General features: G+C 53.4%; 1 protein-coding gene and 1 long non-coding RNA gene across 2 annotated transcripts; one reads left to right on the forward strand and one right to left on the reverse strand.

Moving 5' to 3' along the window:
- Nucleotides 1-108: 108 nt before the first annotated feature.
- SSRP1 (structure specific recognition protein 1) lies at nucleotides 109-10,223 on the reverse strand. The gene is made up of 17 exons (XM_039245050.1): nucleotides 10,089-10,223; nucleotides 9,466-9,601; nucleotides 8,349-8,534; nucleotides 7,680-7,785; nucleotides 6,949-7,139; nucleotides 6,630-6,860; nucleotides 6,383-6,486; nucleotides 6,151-6,279; nucleotides 5,694-5,915; nucleotides 4,894-4,966; nucleotides 4,346-4,484; nucleotides 4,117-4,162; nucleotides 2,410-2,539; nucleotides 1,814-1,984; nucleotides 1,571-1,659; nucleotides 851-1,037; nucleotides 109-609 (listed from the first exon to the last, which is right to left on the reverse strand). The coding sequence occupies exons 2-17, from the start codon at nucleotides 9,517-9,519 to the stop codon at nucleotides 538-540; spliced, it is 2,130 nt and encodes a 709-aa protein (XP_039100981.1). The 5' UTR covers nucleotides 9,520-9,601; nucleotides 10,089-10,223; the 3' UTR covers nucleotides 109-537.
- On the forward strand, nucleotides 3,174-5,353 carry LOC120240341. Its single transcript, XR_005530626.1, has 3 exons — nucleotides 3,174-3,264; nucleotides 4,795-4,889; nucleotides 5,295-5,353. It is a non-coding gene; the product is annotated as an uncharacterized LOC120240341 (long non-coding RNA).
- Nucleotides 10,224-11,482: the final 1,259 nt, after the last annotated feature.

An 11,482-nucleotide genomic window follows, 5' to 3' on the forward strand; every position in this document is an offset into this window, starting at 1 on the left:
ACGGCTTCCCGGCCGGCGGGCAGGGCCCTGCCTGGTCACAACAGTATGGTCACCACCACCAAAAACAAGGGGATGATACAAGACGGTGAGAGAGAAGGGATAAGGACATGGTTTCCAAAGTCAGTTCCCTTTATTAAATGTTGATTTTTCACAGACCAGAAATACAAAATCAAAGTAGAAATAGACCCCAGTTAGGAGCTACGGGCCTGATCGCACATGACCCCTGCTGCGGCAGCCTGTAACAGGAGAAGCAGCAGCTACATCCCTAAGGTGGGGAGAGCAGGCCAAGTGTTTCACCCTGCACTGCCCTGCCCCCCACCCAATCTCTCCCCAGATTATGAAGAGCCATCCTCCGGCAGCAGTAGAGGGAAAACGCCTCCCTTGCTGCCCCAGATGAAGTGCATTTTCCACCAGGAGAGCTTGTCCAGGTGGCACAAAATCCAAGGACTACATTTCATATGAGAAACTGGTACCAAAACACGGGTGGGGAGACTGCAGGTGTGACAGGGCAACCCCCAGAAGAGAATTGCCCCTGCTCTACTCATCGGATCCTGATGCCGAGTCTTCTGAGCTGGGGGGAGTACTGGCCAGCTCCTCCTCTTCAGAGTCCTGAAAATCGGAGGTCTCTTAGGGAGAAAGGTGGAGTCCTGGTTGCCCTCCCAGGGAGCCACTTTTCAGTGATGAAGGACCCCTAATTCCCTACTCCCTTTCCCTGAACTCCAACACTGGCCTTCAGCACCTCCAATCTGCACTCCCCGTTTCCACGTCATTGCCCTCCCAGACCTACCACGGCCCCCAGCCCCCAGCCAACCACCCCTCAGGGGCCCCTCAGCCCAAACCCCTGCCTCACCTCGCTACGCCTTCTCTTCTTTTTGCTCTTGTTCTCTCCAGAAGAACTCTCATCACTGGACACAAACTCTTTGCTCTTGAAGCTCTCACTCAGCTGCCTTGACGACGACTTGGATGATGAACCCCTTGAGGGCGTCGATTTCTTTTCCATCTTCACCTTTACTTTCTTCTTCTTCTTTGACTTGTCCCTAGAGCAGCAAGAGGGAGAAGGCTCTGGGCCTTTGGGTTCACCCACCAAAGACAATCCACCCCTAACTTGAACAGGGCTTTCCTCCCTCGCGGCCACACTGCTGTCTCACTGTGACCGCAGACAGCCAGCCAAGTCAGCTCCAAGAGCCCCAAGGGAGGGCATCCTAAGTGAATAACCAGAAGACTCGCAGGCCAGAGCCTGAAGCAGCCGCACTCACAGAACTTATCTGGCATCTTTTGCTTTGTCTCTAAAAGTTCACGTGAATGAGGTTCCATCATAATTTGTTGTTAATTCCCCCATACCTTCGAGTAAAACTGAGCCTCTATGAAAAGCGCTCCCTTTACCCTGTGACTTCAGGGAGTCCCTAGCACACTGCCCATGCTTAGGGAAGTGCCTGCCCAGGCTTGAGAAGCACTGCCCTATTGCAGCCAGAGCCTATCTGTTATCTTCCACACCCCGACTCTCCACCTAGACCCGCAAAAATAGATGCTGAGAAAGCACTTACAGGGCCATTTTGTTCCCAACACTCACCTCTTAGAAGACTCACCCCGGCCCCCTTCATATTCTTTCATGGCTTTTTCATACTCCCTCCTGGCATCCTCCGCCTTGCGATCCCACTCCTATCTCACACACACACACACACACACACACACACACACACGAAAAAAAAAAAAAAGAAGAATGAGGCCTCTTCCCTAATGCAGGCAAAAATCTATCCAGAAAAGTTCTACCAAAGGCCTATCCATGTCCCCTCTTATCTCTGCTACCACTCACCTCTTTCTTCTCTTTGGACATTCCCTTCCAGATCTCGCCTGCCTTCTTGGAAAGATCTGTGATACTGATGCCGGGATGGTCCAACTTGATCTTCTCTCGGCTGGCATTGAGCCACAGCATGTAGGCAGACATTGGCCTCTTGGGGGCATTGGGGTCTTTACCTTTCTTCACCTACATAAGAACCCAAGCGCCTTCAGTCATCTACTTCTCATAGATGTCCCCCCAGTTCTCCAAAATAAAGTATTGATTACTCCTACTTAGAGGGAAAAATGGGAGAAGGATTAAATAGGCATAAAGCTAAACTGAGGGCTCCCAATGGCAGGCACCCTGTTTTCCTCCCCCCTGCACCCAGTGCCTAGCTCAATAGAGGCCCTTGCCTCAAACTGCTGGGATAGAAAAAGTGGGTCTCCTAATTCAGATCTCCCAGAAGCTAATTATCTCAAGGCCAGAGAGAAAACTTTCCAAGTAGATACTCCTCAAGGCCATATTCATTGGCCACAAAAAGCAGCCCCAGACGCACCTGACAGGCCCCACTGGTGGTGGACAGAAAGCAAAGGGAACAGCTTCCCCAACACCCCCCCAACCCGAGCATGCACCTCCACAGGCTTCTTGCGGCTCTTGCGGTCCTTGGCCATCTTGGCCTTTTTAAGCTGCTTCCGTTTCTTCTCGTCCCGGTCACTGTCACCCTCATTACTGGAGGAGCTGGCAGAGGCGTTGCTGTCAAACCTGCCAAGGAGATGGGGGCTTGGACCCAGGAGTGAGGACAGCACCCCACGGCCACAGGACAGGGGGACAAGGAGTCTAAAGCCATCTGCCCAGAAAAGGGGAGGCAGGACCACAGGACAGCCTCCACCCTCAGTCTCCACCCTGCTTCCCCCTCCCCACACTGGGCCCTGCCTCCAGTAAGACACAAAGTTACAAAAGCTTCAGCTGTTCTCTTCAGTCAAGGCCTAACCCACAACCTTCTCCATCCCCATACTCTTGGGGACAGACACTTGGTCTCATCTTGTTCAGAACATGCCCCAAGGCCTCTTCACTACCTCCTTTGAGCTACTTGTCTTAATCTACCCTGGAGTCTTTTCTGATGAAGAGACAATTATTATAGAAAAGGGAAAACACTTTTTAAGTAAATAAAATCTAGGGCTGCCCGGTGGGCTCAGTCAGGAGAGCATATGATTCTTGATCTCAGGGTTGTGAGTTCAAGCCCCACACAGGACGGGACGGGATGGGACGGGGGGAAGGGGTGGGCTAACTTCAGTCCAAGTCCATCCATAACCGTATTAATTAAATCCTTTAAAATCCACAGGGAACTCCTCAGGAGATGGAGGGACCTACCTCACACCTGTATGGTGCTGAACAATTTTCAAGACGTTTTTGCAAGCACCTGTGAACTAACCTTCATTAGTCAACAAGGCAGGAAGAACTCGCAGACTCCTATATACATGAGCCACGTATGTATATATGCACACACTATATGTCTCTATGTGCAGTCTTTTTTTTTTGGGTGGTGGGGCTGCCCAACGTTCATTCCCAATTCTTCTGGATAAAGGGAGTCCCTATTTTCTGTGGGAAGCACCTTGCCCCCCATTCAGGAGGGGCCCACTCCAACCCTAGGCTTTGAGGTGGGTGTATGCTTAGTTCTAACACATCAGAGCACATCCTAGTAACTCAGAAAGGGGCAGTAACCACGCTGTTTGCTGCTGCCCTGAGAGAAGAGGCACTTCTGGGTGTTAAACCAATAGGATTGAGCCTGCCCACAGCTCCCAAGTGTCATGCGGCACTGCGCGGGGCAAATGTAGCTAAAAGTAAGAGAATCAGAAGAAATAAAACAGATTCCCCACCACTTTTGAGCATCTGGATCCAGGTGTCTGAAACCAGTTATAGCCTTGGAATCTCCACTTACATAAACTTACAAAACTCTCCTTTATACTAAAGTCAGTGAGTCACGTTTCCGACGCTGACAATCAAGCGTCTTGATCAAGACAGCAGGGGGGACCACTGCCATTTTACAGGTGAGAACACGGAGATTTATTGACTGACCCCAAGACTCCCGGCTAGTGAACGGGCAAGCACTGGCCCTTAGTCCCATCTTCTCCCCGCTGCTTTTTTGGCTTTATGACGGGCCTTGCCCTTGCAAAGTCCTGGACGATCTTGAAAGCATTTCCACATATTACCTCCTTGGGGATCACTCTTCCACCCTTGGTCAGTAGCTAATGCTGAGACAGGAGAAACGTCCAGATATCTTCTGGTCCCTCAAGCTTATAGGCCTCCACCTCACCCCCACAAATGGAACCAAAACTCACTCCTCTGCCACGTCTTCTTCCTCTTCACCTGGGTTGAATGACTCATCTGGAGAAGAACACAGGCTGCATGAGCACTGCCCCATACAGAGACCCCAACCCTTACCTAGACACCCTGCTCGGCCCAGACACCCAACTCGGCCCAGACACAGGGCACTGGCCCCAGGCAAGAGTCTGCCCCACCCCACCCCCAGCCCCGCCCTGCACCCCAGCACTGCTGAGCCTAGCCCACCGGTTTCCTCTCCTGAGTCATCACTGCTGTCGTTGGCATTCTCTTCCCGGATCTTGCCCTCCTCCTTCATCCGCTCCAAGTAGGCATCATGCTGGTCCTCATCAGAGTCGGCATACTCGTCGTAGCTCGGGTTCATGCCCTAGCCCGGGGAGAGCGGGGAATGAGGGCCGGCTCACCCTGGCGCTATCAGCCCTGCACACTGGAAAGCACACCCCCATGCCTGTGAGTAGGGCCAGCTCCCAGAAGACCCTGGGGCAGGACTGTCCACACACAGCCAGCATGCAGGGCCAATGCCCGACGACTTCCTGCCAACTGGGTTAGTCCCAGCCCCTCCCACTCCCAGCCCCACGGGGGGCCCCTAAGGGGCTGCAGAGGCTGCTCTAAGGTCATGCTGCGGAAACCTGCACCAGGAGGGGGAAAGGGTCACACGCACCTCTTTTTTCTATAAGGGTAAGAAGAAAAGAGAGAGTGAAGAAGCAGCTGGGGGAATCCGTCCCTGCCCACCCCCAACGGGAGAGGAGGGCCGTCCTTTCCACACGCACAGGTACCTCTTTTAATCCACGGTTCTTGATGTTGAGTTTTTTTGCGTTGACAAAATCAAACAGCTTCCCATACTCCTCCCTGTGAGTGGAGAGGCACCGAGTTACTAGATGGAGGGGCCGACGCAGGGGTGCACTGCGTGCTGGCCCAACACCCACTGGCCAGGTGGACTGTGGGGCCTGGAGCTGGCGAGCCCACTGCCCAACCCAACAGCTTGCAGACCTCCGGGAGTGGCAGTAAGGGAGAGTCAGACACTAGTCTTCAGAGGAACCTGCAATCTCAAGCATCTGGGACAGAAAAGTGGGGGAGGGGTACGGACCTATTCACCAGATATGCCCAGAGCAGGGGGAGAACGTCAGGGAAAGGGACGTTGTCACCTTTTCACTAGACTGAATTTCGTCCTTCACAGGGTTGTCATGAAGACTCTGCGTGAAGATGCTTGTGAGACGTTCAGCCCACAGTGAGCACTCAATAAACATTAGCTGCTGTCTTCTCGGGCACAAGGCTCATTCCGGGAAAGGGAGAGATAGCATTTCCATCATGGGGGGAGTGGAGCAAAAGGGCTAATACTAGACACATAATATGGGAAACAATTTGAGTACAGAAAGCAAGCGACAGACAGGCTCTCAAAGGGTTAGCGCTTCAAGGAGGATCAAATCCCAGGGATGCAAAAGAAAACTTCTGCTCAAGGCTTGAAAAGTTGGGGACGAGTCACAGGCCCGGAGAGGGCTCCTGGCCATGCCAGGCTGCCCAGCAGAGGCTGGGTGGGGACCAGGATGCCCAGGAAGTGACTGGCAGAAGCTCTCACCTCTCGATGCTGCTGAAGGTATACTGGGTGCCCTGCTTGGTCTCAATTTCAAAGTCAAAGGAGCGAGTGGTGGTGGTGCCACGGGCGAAGTTGACAAAGGAGATCTCATCAAAGCGGATGTGCACAGGGGGCTTGTGGACGTAGATGAAGCCCCGCTCCAGGGGGTACAGCAGTCCCGAGCTCGCCTTGTAGGAGCAGGTGATGCACTGGGCCCCCGAGTGCCTGGCGAAGGATGTGGGGAGCCCAGTCAGCGCCCACCTCAGCAGCAGGTGGCACAGAGCCAAAGGCACCTCTCTCAGCAGTGTCCTCAGGCCCTTGGATGAGGAAACCTCACTAAGCTGATCCCTAGTGAGACAGCTGACTCCCATCACAGTCAGACCCAACCAGACCTCTAAGAGGTTACGTTCCCAGCATAGGGCCCACCCAGGAGGGCCAGAGCCCACACCCGCACCCTCACCCTTGGAAGTTGCCTGGGACTGTAATCTTGCGGTTGACCAGTGCTTTCATGACCCGGCTGACCATCTCGTACAGGGATCCCGACATGTTCTTAGTGAGCCGCCCCTCAAAGCGCTTCTCCACCTCTTCCCTGCAAACAGAGGAAGGCAGGGTCACAAGCACTGCCGCCTTGTAGCGGCACGCCGGTATCCTGCCTGGACGGGGGCAGGACGCGAGTCCAGAGACACACTCACTCGTTCATGTTGAGAGTCAAGGAGATGTCCTCATCCTTGGAGAAGAGGAGGATCAGGAAGTGGTAACGGGTTTGGCCCTGCTTGATGGGGGGATCTAGGCTGATCTGGTAAGGAAAGGCCAACAAGGTTTAGCACCAATCAGCGTCCCAAAGGAAGTACAGATGAACCCAACACCGGCAAGATCCATCTACTAAAGCCCCAGGTGGAAACCAGGCCACCCCCCTTCCCCCATGGCGGCTGCTCTTACCACGAAGAACATCTGGCGCTGGTCCTTGTGGGGCAGCAGGAAGAGGCGCAGCACCGTGGTATAGGGGATCTTATAGTCAAAGGTCTTGCCGTGCAGGTGCAGAAAGGTGGGGTAGATCCGAATGTCGTAACGGCCTCGGGGCGTCAGACACTGCAGCTCCCGGAAGATGCAGATGGCGTCTCCAGTGGCCTGGATCACATCCGCCTTAGACAGCACGTTCTGGGCAAAGGCCTGCACGAGCACACGCTGGAAGTCAGGCCGGCCAGGGCCCGCTCAGCGCCAGCTTCTCCCAAGGCAGCTGGAGCAGGGGAGACCTCACCTCAACAGGGTCCACACCATCCTCCTGGGTGGGAGGAACGTAGAAGCGCACCTCCATGAGAGAGACCTCCGCATCGTCGTTCTGGTGGAATTCCAGGGTCACCTCGTTCTTGCCTGTGGTGCACTGGGACACGTTGCTGAGGGGGATCTCGAAGACTGGCTGGTCGCCGATGTCAAACGAAAGCAGCTGCCCTGAAGGGAAAGGGCTTATCAGCCACAAGCGTCTTCCCTCAAGTTTGCCTCAAGATTGCCAAAAAACAACCTTCCCACCAGACTGCTGGTCTCCTGAGGGCAGGACGTGGGCTGCTCGGTTCACACTGTAGCCCCGAGACCAGGCACAGGGCCTCACGCACTGCCGATCCTTGAAAAATACATGATGAATTATAAGGGCGCCTGGGTGGCTCAGTCGATTAAGCGTCTGACTCTTGATTTTGGCTCAGGTCATGAGCTCACGGTTTGGGAGTTCGAGCCCCGAGTTGGCTCCCCGCGCTGCCAGCACAGAGCCTGCTTGGGATTCTTTCTCTCTCTGCCTCTGTCTCTGCCCCTCCCCTGCTCACACGCTCTCTGTCTCTCTCTCAAAATAAACAAATGTTAAAAAAAATTTTTTAATATATGGTTAATTACAAACCAACAGAAAACCAGAAATAGTAGCATAAACAGAGCAAAACGAGGTGAAGGCCTAAATCCTTCACCCGACCTCCTCCTCCAAACCTTAGTCTTCCCAGGACTCACCACCAAACTTCACAGTTCCCCAGTTCCAGCCCTTCACACAGAGGTCCTTCTCCATTAGCTCAAGGCGATAGTGAGTTTTGAAGAAATCTGAGAGTTTCTCAAACTCCTGTGGGTAGAGGGGAGACAGCAATCCCTGTAAACCCCGATGGCCTTAACACAAACTTAAACATTCTGGGATCATACGTGAGCAACTGCCTCAGTATCCCTTCTAGCAGAAACCCAAGCTGTTGAAAGAAGTAGTTGCCGAGGACTGGATCTCAGACAAAGGGAGGAGGAAAGCATGCGAATGACATCTCTGGGTAGAGGCCTCACGGTGCCCTCTGACTTGTATAAGTATTGTTTTAAGGAAATAGAAATTAAAAAACGGAGTAAAGTCTTTGATGCAAGCAGTTCAAAACAGAAAAACAAAACTCAAACTGAAGCACTAAGACTCTGAATGTGGATAAAGGCATCGAGCAGAAACCACCAAAAATGTACAGCGTAGAAAAACTTCTGGAGTCAAAGCACAAGACACCCAAGGCGGAACACTGCTTAACAGCCTCGATGGCCCTGCTCTAAGGAGCCAGAAGTAGCAATTACATGGTTATCAAAGGAGCCCCAACACTCTAGAAGATTAAAAACAAATAAGACGGTGCGGTAAAAAGGGGTTATGGCCATAGGACATCTCACCGACTCTCGGAAGCCATCATACTTGTAGACATGGCCGTTCTTTGTAAGCAGTTTAAGTCCGTGGCCCAGGGCAACACGGCGCCAGATGCCTTCCGTCAACTCCCCAGCTTGGATGTTGTCCACTTTGCCCGTCTTACTGTTCTTAAAGATGATACCCTGGCGGCTCAACCGCAGCCGACCATCGTTCTGTTGGAAAAACAGGCCCAAACGGAAGGGTAAAATACACAGGTGTACCGCACATAGACAGTCCCGCCCAACACCTGCACTGGGCTGGCCAGATACAGACGTGGGACCCACAGATGCAGGGGCGAGAGTCAGCGAGAAGGGACAAGTAACCAGGAAATCTGGACGCTAACACCAGATCCTGGCATCCAAAACACTTGCGGGTCCTCAGTTTCAGGGCTCAGGACTGAGTAGCACAAATGGTCCCTTTCAAGCTCAGATCCTATGACTCCTACGCAGGTGGTTTATGAATTACAATGGCTCCAGCTACAATTTTTCAACTTGACGATGATGTGAAAAGGACACATGTTCAACAGAAACCAGTATTTGAATTTTGTGTCTGTCTCTTCTCCCAAGCGAGCAACATGCGGTACACCAGTCTGGTGATGCCGGGCAGGGGCAGTGACCACAGCTCCCCAGTCAGCCCCATGATCACCTGTCCACAACCAATTCACGTACGACCGACCATTCTCTACCCCTTCTGTTTTACTCTCACGACGGTATTTATTAAATCACATGTGGTGTTCAAACTTTATTATAAAGTAGGCTCTGCGTTTGATGGTTCTGCCCAACTGTACGCCGACCTAAACATTCTGAAACCCTGTGTAAGGTAGATTAGACTAACCTAGCATATTTATCAAGTTACATGTATCAAATGTATTTTTGACTTAAAGGGTATTTTCAATTTACGGTGGGTTTGGGGGGACATAAGGCCACAGGAAGTCGAGGAAGATCTGTACACGTTGCTTTTAGGGGGCAAAACATCAAACTACACATTATACTCGGACTCCTTTCCCAAAGTACCAACATCAGCGAAGCAAGCTCTTGCTAATGGACAAAAAGTGTACCGTCCTTCCCTCTGTTGGCCTGCATTAAAAACCCAAGCTCTTCTTACCATGGAGCCTTTCACCTCCTGATAGATGTCGTTGAACTCCAGTGTTTCCGCCATACTGATATGCCCCCGGTGGCCTCCACTGGGAGCTGGGCCCCAACTCCCGGCTGAGTGTGCAGATACTCAGCAGGCTGGGAATCTGAATTCAAGAGGGAGATGGAGAAACATCAGAGACAACAGCCTGCTCGACCCACGGATGGAGCCAGGTGGCAAGCCGTGGCTGAGCCTGGGAGGTCTCGGGATCTCCTCCGCCCGGAACCCTACACGCAGGCCCTGAAGACTTCTCGAGTCAGGCCCAGTGGGGGCTGGAGAACCGGGCCCGGAGGAGCGCTCACACCCGGCCCACAGACCGCTCCGGGCGCTCCGCCGGGAGCCATGGCAACGAGTAGCAGAACCCGGAGTCAGCCCCGAGCCTGCCCCTCGCCGGCGCGGGGACCCAGCTCCGAGCGCAAGGTTTCCCTCCCAGCGCTCCCACCGCGCCGTGGCCCGGGACCCACGGCTCCCCCTCCCCCTAAAATGGATTCGCCCGCTACCCGTGGATTCGAACGCGGAACGGTCCATCTTGAGCGTCCCGCGGGGGAGCGGGGCCCGCGCCCTCCGGGGACACGGGGCCGGAGACCACCCACCTTCTCAAGATGCAGCCTCGCTACGGCCCAGGTGCGGGCGGTGGGCGCGCTGGGGGACGCGGGGGGGCGGGGACAAGGGGGAGTTGGGGGGGGGAACGCTGGGGAAGCTTTTCCCGCGTGCGCGGCCCCGCGTCCCGCCACCGGAAGCCGTGCACGGACCATAGAGAGGACGAGCTGGCTAGAGAGACGGGAGCCCGGTCCGCCTACGAGGGGAAAGGATAGAGCGTCCACCGCTCTGGACAACCTGAGAGAAGCGCATCCGCCAGCAAGTAGCGCCGCGTGGAACCAGACACAAAGATGGGAGTGCTTAGGGTTCTTTCTTTAAAAATTACACCTTTCCAGTGGAGGACTAGGTCCTGGAGGGAAATTGCGTAGTTTTATCTTGTTAGGCTTCCCACAGATAGCGTATGTCTGTCTGTCCTTCTGTCCTGCACAGGAGCGCTTTCCATGGAGTAGAAAGGAGTCTCTGGATGCCAGAAGAAAAATATTTCGAGGTGCGGAGAGAAGTGACCCGCCCGGCTCCCGGGTGTCGGTGTCAGGGTGACTGTACCGCTCTCCCCTGACGCCTGGGACGGGATGCTCTGAAATGAGTTCACTGCCTGCACCCAAAAATTTCACACCCAAAACCGCAGTATATGGGTCGCCTGGAAGAGGCTGGCACCTGGCCGGATCAAGTTCAAGTGCTCGTGTCAGATTCACCTGAGAGCCGGCGCTGATTCTGATTCGAAACCCCAGCAGCCTGGGATTTCAGACGCCTTACCCACCCCACCCCCACCCCCACCCCCAACCAATATATTCGTAGGGCGCATCTGGTAAAAATCAAAGGAGGCCTTAGCCTCCTGGGAGGGATGTTTGAGTTTGACCACCTTCCCTTTGCAGTTTGACCACCTTCCCTTTGCAGATGGGAAAACCGAGGCCCAAAAAGGATTTGCCCAGGGTCCCATATCTCCTTACCCCTGTCCAGTTCCCTTCTGTCATAATCACAATGACTCTACATCCAAAATAATTGATATGTGTCCTGCATGAAGACATTAGGGCAGAATATTTAAAACTCAAGACTTTCCTGACAATCTGACTTAGTTATGCCAACTTGCTAGCTCAATCCTGGGGTAAGAGACAGCAGGAATGAATGCACTGTTGCTCCCTGAATTCATAACTTTAACCTCTGAGTAATGGCTATTCCAGCCCTACCTAGTGACATACATTAAGTAAACATACATTAAGCTCCAACTCGGTTCTAGGACTTGAGGAGAGTAGCAAATAAGATAGGAGCAGCCTCAGCCTTCCGGGATCATAATATCAAACAAAAGACTGAGATAAGTAAAGTCATAGTAAAACAAAGCAAAACAGAGCCCCCCAAAGTGATAATACCATGCTGCAGGTAGAGTATCGGC

The sequence above is a fragment of the Hyaena hyaena genome, unplaced genomic scaffold, assembly GCF_003009895.1.
Source record: "Hyaena hyaena isolate Hyena2069 unplaced genomic scaffold, ASM300989v1 scaffold_252, whole genome shotgun sequence".
NCBI lineage: Eukaryota > Metazoa > Chordata > Mammalia > Carnivora > Hyaenidae > Hyaena > Hyaena hyaena.

Excerpts from the sequence above, each read along its gene's own strand:
- SSRP1 (XM_039245050.1), bottom strand. The coding sequence starts at position 9,519 with ATGGCGGAAACACTGGAGTTCAACGACATCTATCAGGAGGTGAAAGGC. Across the intron at positions 6,280-6,382 it reads TTGACTCTCAACATGAACGA|GGAAGAGGTGGAGAAGCGCT; the intron begins GTGAGTGTGTCT and ends CTCTGTTTGCAG. Across the intron at positions 4,163-4,345 it reads TGACTCAGGAGAGGAAACCG|ATGAGTCATTCAACCCAGGT; the intron begins GTGGGCTAGGCT and ends GTTCTTCTCCAG.